Here is a 19,540-nt window from a genome sequence, read left to right on the forward strand (position 1 = left end):
ATTAAGAGATTGATCTATGGCTTTTCTATTAAATCATTTTCAGGTTTAGCCATTCTGTCACTTCCTAAAAGTTTAGAAGTTTTTCATGGATGTCTTTTAATAATTTAAAAACTAGGTTAAACATAAGATTGTATAATTTTATTATAGTCAGGAGCTTTAAAAACGTTTAAATTTGTAGAAGATGGATCTACTTATATTCATTCAGGATGCTAAGTAAAGACAATTCCTGCTACAAATGAACCTGCTCTGACAAAAGTGGAAAGAGAAGCTGAATAAAGTGAGCCTATTTATTATACGTAAACCACATGTTCTCTGAATTTGAGAAATGGATGAGAGAAAGACACTTGACTTTTAACACAAAGAGAAACTTTTGAGCTCTTGGTTATAGTGAGAGCCTTAAAATGGGGTCACACACAGCAGGCCACTCATGTAAAATAGGCAAGGAAATCAGAAAACCGAAGTCTCTTGCATAATCTCTGGAGGCACGTGATAGTAATCCCTGAAAATTAAATCTTTTCTGGGTGTATTTTAGTAAAGTAAGACTACTGTAATATTTCTATCCATTAGGACATTTAAGTTAAAAGATACATTCAGTTATTTAGATGTTGACTTTAGTTAGAAAATGTTTCTCTTCTAAATGACTTGTGAAAAAGATATACCCTTCTAAATATCTGTGACTCTCTTAGCAGCCTGAAAGCTTATTGGATGATTTTGTATTGTTCTAGGATAAACGCTGTGTCCAACGCTCAGGTGAGAGGTGACAGCTATGAGAGCGGCTGTTTAGGAAGAACAGGTAAGGCCCTTTTGAGTGGTTACTGTATGCTAGTGAAAGAGGGATTTATCAGTAGAAAAAACAAAGCCTCTTGTGAGTCTTTATTTAGGGATGGTAATGATTATGTAGAATTTTTAATGTTTTGCTTTATTAAAAGTTTAAAAGTTTTTGTTATTTAAAACTTTAAGAAAGTTAAAGTTACTGGTTTTTGACATGTTATATTGCCCATAGTATATAGATAAAATATACCACTCAGAATCAGTGGATCTTGACTCCAGGTTATTCTTCCTATACTAATGATGGATTTATTCTTATCCCAAATATTGACCAATAATATTACTTACAATATAGCTGATTGTGAATATCTAACACCAAAGTATGAACACATTAAGAGATCAAACTTAGGGCTACAGCGTGTTTCACATTTAGTTCTGATCACCTGAATAACCAACCCATAGACTACAACAAAAGTGTCTAGAACAATCATGCTGTCTACATACACATTTTTTTGTTTGAAATCTTTTGATTTGTCATCCAATAGTATTTTTTTTTTATTCCGACTATAACACATTCTATTAGAATCCAGGGGTTTGTTTCCAGTGGAATTTTCTTGCTGTATATGAACAGTACAGGACTAGACATCCTGTTTCTAGCCTTTAAGGATGAGGGAGGGTAACTTGTAATTATAGTCAGAAATTGGGAATACGTGGGAAAGGAATTTTGAACGATGATTAGGAATAATAGCAAGCACTTGCAGAATTCAGTTGAGTTCAGTTGCTCAGTCATGTCCGTCTCTTTGCGACCCCATGGACTATAGCACACCAGGCTTCCCTGTCCAATACCAACTCCAGGAGTTTGCTCAAACTCATGTCCATCAAGTCGGTGATGCCATCCAACCATCTCATCCTCATCCTCCTGCCTTTAATCTCTTAACATCAGGATCTTTTCCAAGGAGTCAGTTCTTTGCATCAGGTGGCCAAAGTATTGGAGTTTCAGCTTCAGCATCAGTCCTTCCAGTAAATATTCAGGACCCATTTCCTTTAGGATGGACTGGTTGGATCTTCTTGCAGTCCAAGGGACTCTCAAGAGTCTTCTCCAGTACCACAGTTCAAAAGAATCAAATCTTCAGCACTGCTGATTTCTTTATAGTCCAACTCTCACACCCATACATGACTACTGGAAAAACAATAGCTTTGACTAGACGGACTTCTGTGGACAAAATAATGTCTCTGCTTTTTAATATGTTGTCTAGGTTGGTCATAACTTTTCTTCCAAGGAGTAAGCGTCTTTTAATTTCGTGGCTGCAGTCACCATCTGCAATGATTTTTCAGCCCAAGAAAATAAAGTCTGTCACTGTTTCCACTGTTTCCCCATCTATTTGCTGTGAAGTGATGGGACCAGATGTCATGACCTTTGTTTTCTGAATGTTGAGCTTTTTTTTTTTTTTGAAAATCTTTTGAACTTTAATGGTAAAGAAAATATAATACATTGAAACATTTGCAATGTAAATAAAACACTGCTTAGAATGAATGTTGAGCTTTAAGCCAACTTTTTCACTCTCCACTTTGACTTTCATCTAGAGTCTCTTTAGTTCTTCTTCGCTTTCTGCCATAAGGGTGGTGTCATCTGCATATCTGAGGTTATTGATATTTTTCCTGGCAGTCTTGATTCCAGCTTTTGCTTCATCCAGCTGGCATTTTACATGATGTACTCTTCATATAAGTTAAACAAGCAGGGTGACAATATACAGCCTTGACATACTCCTTTCTCGATTTGAAACCAGTCTGTTTTTCCATGTCCAGTTCCAACTGTTGCTTCCTGACTTGCGTACAAATTTCACAGGAGGCAGGTCAGGCGGTCTGGTATTCCCATCTCTTGAAGAATTTACCACAGTTTGTTGTGATCCACACAGTCAAAGGCTTTTGGCGTAGTCAATAAAGCAGAAGTAGATGTTTTTCTAGAACTCTTGCTTTCTCAATGATCCAATGGATGTTGGCAATTTGATCTCTGGTTCCTCTGCCTTTTCTAAAGCCAGTTTGACATCTGGAAGTTCATGGTTCACATACTGTTGAAGCCTGGCTTAGAGAAATTTGAGCATTACTTTGCTAGCATGTGAGATGAATGCAATTGTGCAGTAGTTTGAACATTCTCTGGCATTGCCTTTCTTTGGGACTGGAATGAAAACTGACCTATTCCAGTCCTGTGGCCACTGCAGAATTTTCAAATTTGCTGGCATATTGAGTGTAGCACTTTCACAGCATCATCTTTTAGGATTTGAAATAGCTCAACTGGAATTCCATTACCTCCACTAGCTTTGTTCGTAGTGATGCTTCCTAAGGCCCACTTGACTTCACGTTCTAGGATGTCTGGCTCTGGGTGAGTGATCACACCATCATGGTTATCTAGGTCATGAGGTCATGAAGATATTTTTTGTATAGTTCTTCCATGTATTCTTGCCTCCTCTTCTTAATATCTTCTGCTTCTGTTAGGTCCATACCATTTCTGTCCTTTATCGAGCCCATCTTTGTATGAAATGTTCCCTTGGTATCTCTAATTTTCATGAAGAGAGCTCTAGTCTTTTCCATTCTGTTGTTTTCTTCTATTTCTTTGCATTGATCACTGAGGAAGGCTTTCTTATCTCTCCTTGCTATTCTTTGAAACTCTGCATTCAAATGAGTATATCTTTCCTTTTCTCCTTTGCCTTTCGTGTCTCTTCTTTTCTCAGCTATTTGTAAGGCCTCCTCAGACAACCATTTTGCCTTTTTGCATTTCTTTTTCTTGGGGATGGTCTTGATCACTGCCTCCTGTACAATGTCACCAACCTCCATAGTTCTTCAAACACTCTGTCTATCAGATCTAACCCCTTGAATCTATTTGTCACTTCCATTGTATAATTGTAAGGGATTTGATTTAGGTCTTTCCTAAATCGTCTAGTTGTTTTCCTCACTTTCTTCAATTTAAGCCTGAATTTGGCAATAAGGAGTTCATGATCTGAGCCCCAGTCAGCTTCTGGTCTTGTTTTTGCTGATTGCATAGAGCTTCTCCATCTTTGGTTGCAAAGAATATAGTCAGTCTGATTTCTATATTGACCATCTGGTGATGTCCATGTGTAGAGTCTTCTCTTGTGTTGTTGGAAGAGGGTGTTTGCTATGACCAGTGCATTCTCTTGGTAAAACTCTATTAGCCTTTGCCCTGCTTCATTTTGTACTCCAAGGCCAAATTTGCTTGTTACTCCAGGTATCTCTTGACTTCCTACTTTTGCATTCCAGTCCCCTGTGATGAAAAGGACATCTTTTTTTGGTGTTAGTTCTAGAAGGTCTTGTAGGTCTTCATAGAACCATTCAACTTCAGCTTCTTCAGCATTAGTGGTTGGGGCATAGACTTGGATTACTGTGATATTGAATGGTTTGCCTTGGAAACGAACAGAGATCATTCTGTCGATTTTGAGATTGCATCCAAGTACTACATTTCTGACTCTTGTTGACTATGAGGGCTACTCCATTTCTTCTAAGGGATCCTTGCCTACAGTAGTAGATATAAATTCGCCCATTGCAGTCCATTTTAGTTCACTGATTCCTAAAATGTCAATGTTCACTCTTGCCATCTCCTGTTTGGCCACTTCCAATTTACCTTGACTCATGGACCTAACATTCTATGTTCCTAAGCAATATTGTTCTTTATAGCATTGGACTTTACTTCCATCGCCAGTCCCATCTACAACTGGGTGTTGTTTTTGCTTTGGCTCCGTCTCTTCATTCTTTCTGGAGTTATTTCTCCATTGATCTCCAGTAGCATTTTGGGTACCTACCGACCTAGGGAGTTCATCTTTCAGGGTCATATCTTTTTGCCTTTTCATAGTGTTCATGGGATTCTCAAGGCATGAATACTGAAGTGATTTGCCATTCCCTTCTTGTAGAATACTTTGTGTGTACCAAAGACTAGCCTGAATTCTCTACATATATTAACTCAGTTAATTTTGCAATAGTCCTTGGAGCTAAGCGATCTTGTCCTCAATTTTAGGTGAAGGAACTAAGGCACAGAGCTCAAGTAACTTGTCCAAAGTCAGAAAGCAAGTGTGGTGGGGCCAGGATTTACACACTGACAGGCTGGTTTCAGAGCCTACGCTTTTAGCCACTGTGTCATGCTTGTATCCAGTCGAGAATCGTTTAGTCTCCTTGTCTGTTACCATTACTCAGTGTAATTGAGGATAATTTTATATGAAATATAAAGTTCAGTTTAAGGTGTACAACTTGAATTTTGACAAATGTACGCAGTGTGTAACTACACCTGCAGTCATAGTGTAGAATATTTCCATTACTCCAGAAAGTTTAACCCCCTTTCCCCTACCTGGCCACCACTGATCTGCCTCCTGTCAATGTAGTTTTGCCCTTTCTAGAATCTCATGTACCCACTGAATGACTCCCACTTTCCCTCTTCAGCCCCTGGCAACCACTGCTGTACTCTCTGTTTCTGTGAGCTCGACTGTCTTAGATACCTCACATGAGGGCATGGGGCTGGAAGAAGGAAATCCTGCCGTATGTGACAATAGGGATGAACCTGGAGGACGTGATGCTAAGTGAACTGAGCCAGTTACAGGGGGACAAATAAGCTTTCTTTTACACCTGATGCTTTAAATGCTGATGCAGATTTTATAATTTCACTTGCATTGTGATCCTTGAAGAATTGGAGAGGCTGGAGATAGTGACAAATGACAGACAAACCTAAGTTAAAAGTGCATTGCGGGGCTTCCCTGGTGGCTCTGTGGTAAAGCATTCACTGCCAGTGCAGGGGACACAGGTTCGATCCCTGACCTGGGAGGATCCCACATGCCATGGAGCTCCTAAACCCGTGAGCTGCAGCTATTGAGCCGCTGCTCTAGAGCCACGAGCCACAACTACTGAAGCCCATGCACCCTAGAGCCCGAGCTCCGCAGCAAGAGCAGCCACCACGGTGAGAAGCCCCCACACTGCAACTAGGGAGTAGCCCCCACTCGCAACTAGGAAAAGCCCACAGAGCAACAAAGACCCAGCACAACCAAAAATAAAAATAAATAAAAATTATTTTAAAAAGTGCATTGTGTGTGTTTGTGTGTACATGCTCACTTGCGTGTCTTGTGCCCCAGCTTCGGCAAGTAGTGTCAGAAATGAGTGAGAATGAAGAATAAAAGCATGTATTAGCAAGTGAAAATGTTGTGCATAGAGCGCACATTTATTTATTTGATCATTAAAAATATATTCCACAGACATTGCTGTGGATTATGTTACTATTATCTATTTTGTATAGAAAATTGTGCTGTAACTTACCCAAAGCTTTTTAGCTTAAAGGTAGAACTTGTATTTGTCTTGGGTCTGTCTGGTTCCAAAGCCTGTACTTTTTACTCTTAGTGACTATTACATTTTATTCCATGATTATTCTCTACTCAGTTAAAGTTCATAGTACAGTTTATACATGGTGCCTTTAGTGCAAGTTCTGTCTAGTACTTAAAAAAATAAAGGCAGACTGTCTTATAGGCATGCTCAGTTATTGCCACACTTTCATACTATTTTAACAGTTTATTTGTAATTTATTCCTATTTAATTCCCAGAGTAACTTGCAGGAGAGTGTTATCAAAGTAATAAATATACAACAAATGGGAATGTTAAATAAGAAGGAACAGGAACCCCAGGTAGAAAGGAGATCTTGTACTTAGAATCTAGGACAAGATGGATACTCTTATTAATTGTTTATTAACCTGACTCTGAGCTTCCTTGTAGTCAAAGCAAAAAAGGGAAAATATTAGTTTTTTATTTTTTGTTAAACAAAAGCATACTCATTTTTTAAGGGAAGTTTTTTTTTTCTTGTTCTATCAGAAGAGTTTTGAGTGGTCACATATAAAGGACATGAAGGAAAATAATTACAAGGAGTTTTGGTAGTTCCTTTTCATTTATTTTAGAAAAAAGCTGTGATTGAATTTGGAAGATGTCTTTCTCCAAGGAGCTAAACATTACTGTATATTTCTGGAGATCTGCTTAGTGTTATGATAAAACTGAGATAATCTGGAGACCCGTTTTTTTCAAACATCAGCTATTCCAGCCATGCTGAGCTTTGAGCTTGCTGCTTATCTGGTGTCCAAAATATATGAATTTCTGTTCACTTAGTAACAGAATATCTACAATGAAGGCAAGTTTAGCTATTATGGAAATCAACTTGGGTTTTATTTTCATTCCAGTGGAGCTTTATTCAAACCCTTCCACAGGGTGACAGGCTGTCAATATACCTGTGATCAGGGTCTGGCACAAATGCTAACTTGCTTTCCAATACGTGTGTTGAATCTACTCACGTGTCCAGATGTTCACTGTATTGAGATTCTGTGTTGTATAAATTCAAAAATTCTACATAGTGAGGGGTTGAAGAGATGCTTTTGTCCTTGAACTTTTCAAGGATACGTGGCACAAGTTGCCACCTCAGCCATAAGAGAGACTGATATATGGCTGCTGTTAGTACCATATCGAGTAGTAACATGATATTAATACTGATGAAGAGGGGACATATGGTCTTTATTCATTTGCAGTCTCTCTTTCCTGTATGGTAATGGCTGTCTGAAATACATTTGTTACTTCTAATAGAACAATTACTTTGATAATATATAAGAGGATAACTTTTCAGTTAGGGTTCAATTAATCAGTTTGGTTAAGTAGGCAGACTTATGAAGCCTGCCTACTTTAATTTACTCAGCTGTTAGTTTTTTTAGCCAGTAGAACGGCAACTTACCCTTTTTCCCTTCCCAAGTATTGCTTTACCCTTTTTAGTTTTATTTTTTTAAATCTTCATTCAGTTAATTATTAAAGCAGGTGTATATAAATATGTGACTATCTTTGATAGGCATAGTGTATATTAAGTTGTGTGTTCTAGTGTTATGTATTACTGAGACATAGAACTGCGGAAATGAGCAAATCATGAAGCCTGCTTTTCACACAGGTGCTCGAGTTTGGCTCTTCATTGGTTTCATGTTGATGTTTGGGTCACTGATTGCTTCTATGTGGATTCTCTTTGGTGCCTATGTTACCCAGAGTAAGTATTTATTCCTCTTTTCTTTCGTAGGAGAGATTCAGATATGTCTTTTCTATGTGGCTTAATCTGTTATCTTCTCATGGAGTAAAATTTAGTGTAATTACTCAGCTTCAAGCTAAGACTCTGTGTAAAAATAAAAGTTGTTTAATGTAACTTTCTTGTGGGGTCATTGAGTGCAGTAGGGTAGGCTCGCTGGGAAATCCAAGCCACTGACAAGACCAGGCAACTCTCAGCCGTCTCTCGAGGTTCTCATTCCTTTCTTACCCTAAGCAGCCAGGCTCTGCACTAGAGGCCTTTTACTGAGGGTCATGGTCTTAAAGTGGGAACCCTGCACAGGGCTACAGCCCCTTATACACAACTTGAAAATCCATGAAGTGCTGAAGGTCAAGAAATTCATAACCAGCTTGGCAGCAAAACCTGACTTAAATTGACCTGGGGCTCATTATTATCTTTATTTGCTTTAATAAGCATTCAAATGTTTTATTATGGGAGGGAATATGGTTGTGTGATTGTGGGATACTGGTCCAAACCCAGTTGCAGGTGCTATGTAATATGCCCTGTGTTATCATTCTTAAATCTGAAAAATTCTGAGTTCTAAAACATGTCTGGCCCCAAGGATTTCAAGATAAGGTGTTATGGACACCAGTATCTTTCTGTCCACTGATACATCTCCTCTCCAACCCCAGTCTCTAATTTTTCATTCATAGGTACAAGGGGAGTCTTTTAAGTGCAGGATTGAAGACGTGTGTAGCGTTCATGTAGAAACTGTTGATGCAATGGAGCAAGCTCTTAGTACACTGTTCTGAGTCTTAGGACTGTTTCAGTCACCACAGCTTTTCATCAGGGAGGCGATGAGAGGTTTTGAAAAGCAGGACCCAGTTGTACCCTGTACTCCTGGAAGCATCAGAAGAACCTTTAACTGGCTCTCCCCCTTCACTCCAAAGATAGGATCAGTTTCAGATAACACTTTATTCATCATCTGATGCCTCTGTCTTTGGAATCTCTTTGTCACTCTGCTTAACTGTCACATCTCCTTTTCCTGACCCCCAGCTGACCTTTTAATGTAGTGATAGGATCCCTTAAGTATCATAGGTTGATCAGTATTAGATTTTGGAATACCTTCATCTCTCATTTTGTGCAAAATTAATAGGTGTAAGAGGTCAGTGGTTGACTAATGTTTAAATAATACCACTCACCAAATGTATCTAAAATGTGTTATTTTAGTTAATTAAAAATACTATGGAGCTTGCAGTTGTTGGGCTGTACCATGTAGCATATGTTGGCCTGTTCCATGTAGCATGCGCAATCTTCCTTCCCCCACCAGTCGAAGTGCAGGATCCTAACCACTGGACCGCCAGGGAATTCCCTTTAGTGGTTGTATCTTAATCTTTAAAGATCCAGTATATATTGAGACATTTCTTGATTATGGATTTTCATATTCCTTTTCATATTCATATTCATTTTCATATTCCTACAGCACTGCTTATTACATATACTTAAAGTGTTTTGGCCAAACCACACAGCCTGTAGGATCTTAGTTCCCTGACCAGGGATTGAACCCGCACTCCCTGCAGTGGAAGCTCAGAGTCTTAACCACTGGACCACCGAGGAATTCCCTATGTCTACATGTTAGTTTGCAAACTGAACATGCATTTACTTCAGAGAGCATTTCTAACACGTAGTTCACATCTTTTAGTGTACAGGTTTCCTGGAACTGTTACTGATAGTAGCAGCTGACAGTCACACAGTGCTTCATGAGCAAGCAGTGTCATGAGAGCTGTGCGCAGTCTACACCTCTCACACTCTGTGCAGTAGCTGTGCTTACAATGTCCATTTTACAGATGAGGAAAGTAAGGGATAATGGGTTAAATAATTTGCCCATAATTATGCATTTAGTCAGTGGTAGAGTTGGGATTCAGATCCCAGGGTACGGCTCAAACTTGGAGCTTTTAACCATGTAGCTGTATTGTTTGCTGTGATTTCAAAGGCTACAAACTGAATATTTCTTCATCCTACCTAGTATTTTTAATCAACATTGATTGTTTTATAAAAGTTAATATCCACAAAAATTTGAATCATTTCCAATGTTTTCTTTTTCCTTCTTAGAAAGAGAGTGACTCTTTTCTCCAGGAGAATATGATGATGAATTCTAATGATTCTTTTTGCATATGTGTCAGATTTATGAAATAAAACTCTTAAATTTATGAAGGAAAATGAGCTGAACAGACTGTTAGATCATCAGAAATGTAATTTGCCTCTTTCTAACATTGCATATTCTAACGTTGTGTATTTCTATCACTGTGTACTTCTAACATTGTGTGTTTCTGACAATTGTGTATTTATTGGCCATGGGACGTGACGGATGAGCTGCTGCTTCCTCAGCAGTTCAGATGTAGCTGAAACCATAGCAAATACTTAAGTCAAAAAGAAAATCTAGTAAATTCTTTGTCTTTTATCCAGAATGAAAGTAATCTTTTGTTTTAAGAGAATAAGATTGGCATTTTCTTACTTCAGTTTTGTTGTAGATTTCTTTTTTCTTTTCTTTTTTTGGCTGTACCATGTGGCTAGTGGGATCTTAGTTCCATGAACTGATTGAACCCTGAAATTGAGCCCCAAGAGCGAAAGCACAGAGTCCTCGCCACTGGACTGCCAGGGGATTCCCTCATTGTGGATTGCTTGGAGTTAATGAATAATAGTAGTTATTTTATAATATACAGAGCATTATAAATGTCACAAATACTTTGTTGTTGACCTTTGCCTTTTGTAATCTTATGATCTGTTTCACTTTGTATGTGCAGATACTGATGTTTATCCAGGACTAGCTGTGTTTTTTCAAAATGCACTTATATTTTTTAGGTAAGTTGCCTAATTTTTAAACTATACGTGTATACCATTTACAGAAACATCATCTTTATTATAAGAGCAGCATATGCAATGAAACATGGATAAATCTACAGTGTATAAAACTTATTTTAAAACGTGAAAGTTCTACTATTGCATAAAAGCATACATAAACCACTTAATTAGGGGCCCTGCTATATGCCAAGACCTAAGCTGGATGCTTTATGTATGTTAACTTTTTAAATTCCCGTGTAATTGTCTTAAGTATGTGAACCAGATGGTGCTCCTATTTTATCAATGAGAAAATAAGACTCAGAGGCTTACTTAAGTTCACTTAATAAGCAAATGCAGAACAGAGATTTGGACCCACCAGACTGCTGTTTCCATAGGCTGTGTTTTGTTAAGAAGCCATATCATGCACCTTCAGTTAAAAAAAAAAAATTAGAATTAATACATAATATGCATGTCATATACAAAACCTGATTGGGGAATTAAACTTTTTTTTTAAGTTTTTAAAGATAACTTTAAGTAAAATAATAAAATGATCAGAAGTGCTTTTTAGGGGTAATCTTCTATAAAGCTTCCAAAATGAAGCCTGTATCCTTTGCTTTTTGAGATGAAAATGTCTTTTAGTGTAAAGATAGGTAGGTACTTTGGGCATCATTTATAAAATTACACCCCTTACCCTACTCCTCACTCACTGAAGCATTAAGATCTAAGTGTTGAAGAAGTTTGTTTTTGTCATTGGTTTTAAGGAGTTGGATTATGGAGGGCTATGGTGTCGTTTTCTTCATATTTCTTCTGTTTGGGGTTCACTGAGTTTCTTGGATCTGTGGATTTATAGTTTTCACCATACTTGGAATCTTTTCAGACAGTATTTCCTCAGATCTTTTTTTCTGTCCACCCTTCCCTCCTGGGTTCCAGCTATACACGTAGTAGGCTGCTAGATGTTGTTCCACAGCTCACTGGTGCTTCGTTCTTTGCGTGCTTTTTTCCTACCTCTCCACCACCGCTCTTCTGCCCACCAAGTCTTCTTCTCTTTTCTTGTTTTCTCTCTGTGTTTCATTTGGGTTAGTTTCCAGTGTTATATCTTTAAATTCACTGATGTCTGCTTCCATCACATCTAATCTATTACTCCCATCCAGTGTGCTTTTCATCTCAGATATTGTATTTTTCATCTCTGTTAACTTGATTTGGGCATTTATTTTTTTCACCATTTCCACGTCTCTCCCTAACATGCTTATGCTTTTCCTCTGTCTTCTTGAACATATGAAGTATGTTTATAACTATTTCAATGTCCTTGTCTAATTGTATCAATTCTCAGTCTGTTTCTGTTGATTACTTTTGTTTCCTTTTTTCATTCTGGGTCTGAAGCTCTGTTTGCTCTTTGCTGGTAGCTGACTGGGAGCTGGACTTTTGGGTGTTCCTTTAAATGTTTTTGAGCTTTGTTCTGAATGCAGCTCAGTCATTTGGAAACGCGTTGATCCTTTGGATCTTGCTTTTAAGCTTTGTTAGGCAGGCCCAGAGCAGCTTTAGGGCCCCCTTGCTAAGGCAGAGAGCACTTCTCAGTGTTCTTCCTGATGCCGCATGTGTTCTGAGGTGTTCACTCTGCTATGAGATTGTAAGGTATTCCCAGCCCTTTGGGAGCTCTGGGAATGGTTCTTTCCAATGTTTCCTTCCCTTTTCTTGGGTAGTTTCCACACACGCATCTACTGTCAGTACTCGGCAGAAGCCCATGGGACCCTACCCTCTAGCTCTCTGTCCTCCACCTTGCACACTCTGGCTGCTCAGCCTCCCGGAACTCTCGACACTGTCTCGACTCTGCTCACCTCAGGAGACCCCTGTGCCTGGGCTCCCTCTTACTGCACCGCGGCTGGGGCACTCTTGGTTGTGAAAGACATGTGACTGTTTCTGCGTCTTGTGACTGTATTTCTTGGCACATGACTGACACCCTTCTGGGAATACATTGAATTTGCACAAAGATGTCTTAGGCACTGTTTCGAGATCAAATTTAAATTCAGATTCAGCCCTTTGCAGGGGCAGATGAGCCTGTGTAAATGACAGTTGGTTGAACAGAAACCTTGTGTGTGTAAAGGCCTGTGCTCACGTGGGCAGTGGCTGCTGCACCAGCTGTGTGCTCCGCCCAGAGGCCAGCAAGTTACGCAGCCAGCCGTGCTTCCCGTATGCCAGGCCTTTTCTGAGTGCAGAGGGCAGCTCCTCCTCCTCCTCTGTTTGCTGTGCCTGCTGGTCCGCCACGCCCTGGCCACTCACCGTTGAAGTTTCTTAAGGTTCTGCTCTAGGCCTCTTCTCGACTCCTTCCCTCTCTCGATGAGGTCCTTTTTGCTGGGGACTTCAGTTAGTACCTGTGTGCCAGGGAGCCACAGATGTCTGTCTCTGTGTCTAAACCATGTATTGGATTCTTACTTATCCCTTCCTGAGTGGCTGATGTTTCAAATCTAACACAGCCAGTGTACCCAGAGCTCAAACTCCTGGTCCCAGAGTGTCCTATCTTTCTGGCCTTTCCTTCTTCCCCTCATGCCTTGCTGAGGTAATTATTTCTTCCTTTCCTCTCTCTCCTCCTCCCTTCCTTCCTCCTCTCCTCCCTGCCTCCCCCCAGGTCTTCAGGGCTGTGGCAGCTTTTCTCTAGTTGTGGAGAGTGGGGGCTGCTCTTGCTGGTGGTGTGTGGGCTTCTCACTGCGGTGGCCGCTTCTGTTGCGGGGTGTGAGCTCTAGGTGCGTGGGCTCAGTAGTTGTGGCGCATAAGCTTAGATGCCCTGTGGCATATGGGATCTTCCCAAACTGGGGATCGAACCCATGTTGCTGCATTGCCAGGTGGATTCTTAACCACTGGACCACCCCGGAAGTCCCACACTCCCTTTCTTTTAGATCTCAGTTCAGTCATCACTTCCTTAGGAAAACCTTGACCTCTAACTAGGTCTGATCCTTGTATTTCTCTCTCTTGGTCCCATGGGTATCACTGAGTTGGGATTTGGTTTTCTCCCACTGGTGAGCACATTTGTCTAGTTTTGGCTCACAGTCCCATTCCCAGTGCTTAGCCAGGTGCCTCATGCCCAGCCAGCACTCTGTACAGTAACTTTCTGTAAATGAATGAAGAATTGTGTCATGGTCTGTTTTAGGATGCTTCAGTTTTTGTAGCTCAGATATTGTAGAACCCTAGAGATGTGAATGACCTTATTGCTGGCCACGATGAGAAATGTGCTCTTTCCTTTACTGGTGTCCTATCCAGTAACTTCAGGCTTTAAGAAGATACTAAACTCAGCCATGAGGTCCACAGACTGCTTTATAAAACAAGCAAATTCAGACCAACAGCACCACAGTCTTTAATTTTAGAAGCTGATAGAAAGGATCAGTGAGGTACCCATCAAAGCATATTTAGAAAATGAATTCTCTATTGTGTTTCTATGTGATTTTACCTCACGATTTATTTTAATATCTTTCCAGCACTCTGATCTACAAATTTGGAAGAACTGAAGAGCTGTGGACCTGAGATCACTTCTCAAATCACGTTTTCCTTTTGTTATATTCTATCTGTAGATAATTTTTTATTTCAGTATAGTTTACACATTGCCAAATGGAATAGATTGTACATTAAATGTTTTGTCTCTTTACACTTTTATGTAAAGCCCTGAGTTTTTAAATAGTTTTATGAAATTTCTGTCCTTTTTTTTTTCATTGAATTAGATTGTTAATATGTACATAGTGTAAGACTATATAGATGAGATGAGGAGTGTCAGTTTTTTTATTCTTGAAGACTTAAAGCTTAATCTGTTCCCTGAGCCAGGGTTGTATCATCATGGTCATTGTAGCATTAACTACTTTGCCTGATTTTCAAAGATGTGCAAAAAATACAGTTCCACATATCTGAAATAAGCACTGAGCCATTAAAAGGGGTATTTTAGCAAGTTGTAATTTATTTTGGCTTAAAAATTAGATTTTTTTTAAAGGAAAAATGTTTGTTCTTATGTATAAAAAAAGTGGACTTTTATATGAAGATTTTTAAAAATGCCCGAAGGACTAGTTTGAAAATCTGTTCTAAAAAACAATTCCTCTACTAAGACTTTATTTGAGAAAGGGTAATACATGGTCGCATAAGCTCAGTTTTACACGGCTGATGTAAAAAGATTGGTAGGCAGCTCAGCAACATGCTTCTTAACAAAAGCAGCTTAAACCGTTGTCGTTTGACAACCTACTATTATCTGATGTTACCGAATTCTGTATCAAGCAAGTTTGAAGACAACTGCAGTTTAAAAGCATGAACCATATAACAAAAAGTGGAATAATTAGATTCAGGATAAAAGCACTCTTCCCAAAGGGGATCCTCATGACCTAGTGAAAAATTAGGCATTTCGTCACTCAGTGACTTGACTGCAGGTCTGTCTTTGCTTGAGCTCTCAAAACATGAGGTGAACTCTCCCTGCCAAATACATCTTTAACCTGAAAGTTCTTACTCCAGTTGAAAGCTTCTTTTGCTGAGTATGAAATACTGTATTTGCACTATGTGTATTCCCTTGAGAGATTTCAAAGGGAGAGCTGGGTCTTTATTTCTACTTTGGCTTTCCTTTGTTTTTTTTGTTGCACTTTTCAACAGGTTTGTTGTTGTTGTTGCACTTTTTTCCTCCAGAGGGACTTTTCTAGAGCCTTTTGTTGTAAGACAGAATAGTATTAGTGATATTATATGCAGCTTCTAACATAAGCCGTGTTTTGCTTATGTTAACGTCTCTCCTCTCTGAGGTTTTACTGCGCACAGAGTATGAAGCAGTTGTGGAATGCTGTGCCTTTGTCTGATATCATCTTGTTTAATCACTTTCTCTTTGTTGTTTTTTCCTTCAAAAATACCGTCTGGCTTCCAATAAACTGTAAGACTAATTACATGTTTCCACTCCCTTGTAACTTGTTGCAATAAATATTACTTCTCACACATTGTAATATTGTTAAATCTGTTGGAGAAAACAAACTCTACAATTTGGCTTGCTGCTCAGGTTTCAGTCATTCCCAGTGGACCTGGTCAAAGAAGTGACTTCCCTTTACAAAATCTATATATATATATAGATTGCCTGTTGGGCTCAGGGGACACAACCGCTCAGCTTGTGAGATTCTAGCTCCCTGGCCAGGGCTCAAACCTGGGCCCTCAGCAGTGAAAATGGGGAGTCCTGACCACTGGACCAGCAGTGAACTCCCAGGAGAAATATATTCTTCTCAGATTTATGAGGTGCTAGTGTGAAGGCTCAGACAAGGCGATGGCACCCCACTCTAGTGCTCTTGCCTGGAAAATCCCATGGATGGAGGAGCCTGGTGGGCTGCAGTCCATGGGGTCGCGGAGGGTCAGACACGACTGAGTGATTTCACTTTCCCTTTTCACTTTCATGCATTGGAAAAGGAAATGGCAACCCACTCCAGTGTTCTTGCCTGGAGAATCCCAGGGACGGGGGAGCCTCGTGGGGTCAGACACGACTGAAGCGACTTAGCAGCAGTAGCAGCAGCAGTGTGAAGGCTAATGAAGGGAAGGCTGACTGAAATAGTGGCTGCTTTTTCTATTTTTGACTCTGTCATGAATTTGTTTTTTAATTGGGAGCAAATCACTTGATTTCCCTGTTTGTTTCCTCATTAAAAAAAAAAAGATAATGTTAGTATCCACTCCTATCAGACACTGTCAGAATAGACTCCTTTGTAAACCTTTAAAGGTACATGTGATTCCCTTAAAATCTCCCTGCTAACACAGGTTCAGTGGCTATTGAATCCAAGTGTCTTTTGGTGTTTTGTGTAGGACCAACATCACCAGAGCATTATATGTTATTAATTACACTGTTTCTGAGTCCTCGTTGTATACTTTGGGTTGTTGCTATAGATGCTGCGTCTTTCCATTATATAAATTTTTGACGTTTATCAATGTAATGAGGTAGCAGAGATTGCAGACTGGAAGATCAGTGCCTTATAGCATTTGCTGCTTGTGCAAGAAACCCCAGGGTGTTTGACATGTGTGTTAGTCACTCAGTCGTGTCTGACTCTTTGCGACCCTATGGGCTATAGCCCGCCAGACTTCTCTATCTATAGGGTTCTCCAGGCAAGAGTACTATCGTGGGTAGCCATTCCCTTCAGAAGATCTTCCCGACCCAGGGATCGAACCTTGGTCTCTTGCATTGCAGGCAGATTCTTTACCATTTGAGCTACAGGGAAGTCCTTTTTTTTTTTTTTTGGTGTTTGACATAGATGCATTGAACTCAGGTTCGCTGTAGTTTTCCATGATGGGAGGGTTTTCAAACATAATGTTAACTCTAACCGCCCCGCCCCGTTTTTTTTTTTTCTATTGCTTTTTTTTTAAGCAATTTCATTGCTCTGTTTTGTATTTAATTGGCTCATATCAAACATCAAATCTCTGCCAACCTTATTGATTTATCCCTTTTTTTTTCCTGTACTCTATCACCACACACTCATTTTGATTTTGTTTAAAGTTTATACAAATGACGGGCTACTGTTAGACAGTTTCATCTCAAATACACCCTAATAAACCCTGAGGGATAAACATCTGATGCTAATTTTATCCCTCTCTAACAGTCACATTTGATTTTAACAGCCTGTGCTCTTATTTCAGAGCACTCTCTTCACTGTATCATCTATTCAAACTGGGAGGATTGAAGTAGAAATTATTATTTTAGTCCCTTTGTTGATTGTTTTTCTTATTTCTTTGAAAACAAAGGAGTAGCCTAACATGATGGATAGGTTGAATGCTTTTCTGAAAAATTACTGAGGAAAATCAGAACATGCTCATTTAATCCCAGAACAGTTCTTTTTTAAGGAAATTGTGATGCCATCTTTGTTTTCACAGTCCACCCCCGTTTTCCTGTAAATAGCCTTTATCATGGTTGCATTTTATTTAAAATGAACTATGTATCCACCCTGGTTCCTTCATACCTAAAGACAGTGAACTTTTCTGTTCTTCCCCTGCTCTCAATTTCATTTGGACCAAACCCAAAATATCTCTCCACCTCTTCTTTTTCCTTCCCGCATGCTTTAAACTTTCAAGCTTTCCAAATCCAGTCAATTGTCTTGCTTTAAAAATAATTTTTATTTACTTACTTTGGGCTGTGCTGGGTCTTGGCTGCTGTGCGGGCTTTTTCTAGTTGCAGCCAGCGAGGGCCCCTCTCTGGTTGCAGTGTATGGGCTGCTCATTGCAGAGCAGGGGCTCGAGGCACGTGGACTCAGTAGCTGCGGCTCCCAGGCTCTAGAGCACAGGCTCAGTGGTTGTGGCACTGGAGCTTTGTTGCCCTGTGGCATGTGGCATCTTCCCCGGTCAGGGATCAAAGCCGTGTCTCCTGCATTGGCAGGCAGATTCTTTACCACTGAGCCACCAGGAAAGCCCCAGTCAGTTCTCCTTTGCTGTAGAATCTGTAGAGCCTCCCCAAGACCAAATTAGTGAGTTCTGAATCTTTGCTTCTGATGGAAATGCTGGGTTAGGTGAGCTTTTGGCCACAACATTTTCCTCAGCCATCAATACATAACCTTGCTTCATGTGTGTTTCTACTTAAAAACACCTTGTTTAAATGTAGTTGATTCACAGCCTTGAGCGCAAAGCAACACTATACCTTACGCCTGAAGGAAGCTTCTAACTCACGCATTTTTTTCCCTGCTAGCATTTGTGAAGAACCTTCTATGCCCTGTGTATGGTCTCATTTCACCCTCACAATTGGAGGTAGGAACTTTTATTGGAGAGGTGAAGGGACTTGCCCACGGATGGGAGTCACGGCTCAGGCCCTTTGTTCCTGAGTGCGAAGTCCTCTCCTCAGCCAGCATTTCTGAACTGCCCTAGAACCTTGGCATTTCTTTAGGAAAAGATGTACAGTGGTCAAAGAAGCTTGGAAGACCTTTGGTTGAACTAGGTTAAAATTTTTTTTTTCCTGTAAAGTTCCTTTCTTAGAGCTTTTTATAAAATGTGTCCTGTATTTTTTAGGAATGAACTATCAATTCTATGGGCTGCCCTGGTAGCTTAGTGGTAAAGAATCTGCCTGCCAATGCAGGAGACTCAGGTTCAATCCCTGGGTCTGGAAGATCCCTGGAGAAGCAAATAGCAACCCACTCTGTATTCTTACTGGATAGTCACATGGACAGGGTAGCCTGGCAGGCCACAGTCGCAGTTCAGTTCAGTTGCTCAGTGGCGTCCAGCTCTTTGCAACTCCATGGACTGCAGCGTGCCAGGCCTCCCTGTCCATCACCAACTCCCAGAGTTTACTCAGACTCATGTCTGTTGAGTCAGTGATGCCATCCAACCATCTCATCCTCTGTCGTCCCCTTCTCCTCCCGCCTTCAATCTTTCCCAGCATCAGGGTCTTTTCAAATGAGTCAGTTCTTTGCATCAAGTGGCCACAGTATTGGAGTTTCAGCATAAGCATCAGTCTGTGGGGTCCCAAAGAGTTGGACACGACTGAGTGACTGAGTACGCACTTCCCCAGTAGCATATTGGACACCTTCTGACCTGAGCGGCTCATCTTCCAGTGTCATATCTTTTTGCCTTTTCACACTGCCCATGGGGTTCTCTGGATAAGAATACTGGAGTGGTTTGGCATTCCATCCTCCAGTGGACCGTGTTTTGTCATTACTCTCCACTATGACCACCTTTTTTTTTTTTTTTTTTTTTATGTTTATTAACACCAAAAACATTTTGCATTGGGGTATAGCTGATTAACAATGTTGTTATAGTTTTAGGTGAACAATGAAGGGACTCAGATGTACATACACATGTATCCCATGTCTTGGGTGGCCCTGCACGGCGTGGCTCTTAGCTTCACTGAGTTACGCAAGCCCCTTCACCACAAGGCCGTGATCAATGGACGGGGTTTAGATTGCTTTACTTTTCCCTAATTCT

At 40.1% G+C, this 19,540-nt stretch overlaps 1 protein-coding gene across 4 annotated transcripts in view; it reads left to right on the plus strand.

Moving 5' to 3' along the window:
- The window catches only part of TMEM50B (transmembrane protein 50B), a 37,061-nt gene extending 21,460 nt beyond the window's left edge, over positions 1–15,601 (plus strand). For all 4 annotated transcript variants that reach the window (XM_070366687.1, XM_070366735.1, XM_070366711.1 and 1 more), the window contains 4 exons: positions 726–793; positions 7,730–7,822; positions 10,621–10,678; positions 14,125–15,601. In XM_070366687.1, coding sequence (XP_070222788.1) covers positions 726–793; positions 7,730–7,822; positions 10,621–10,678; positions 14,125–14,170 — 265 coding nt within the window. In that variant the 3' untranslated portion in view covers positions 14,171–15,601. The remainder of the gene's footprint in view (positions 1–725; positions 794–7,729; positions 7,823–10,620; positions 10,679–14,124) is intronic.
- The last annotated feature ends 3,939 nt before the right edge of the window (positions 15,602–19,540 follow it).

The sequence above is a fragment of the Bos mutus genome, chromosome 1, assembly GCF_027580195.1.
Source record: "Bos mutus isolate GX-2022 chromosome 1, NWIPB_WYAK_1.1, whole genome shotgun sequence".
Classification (NCBI taxonomy): domain Eukaryota; kingdom Metazoa; phylum Chordata; class Mammalia; order Artiodactyla; family Bovidae; genus Bos; species Bos mutus.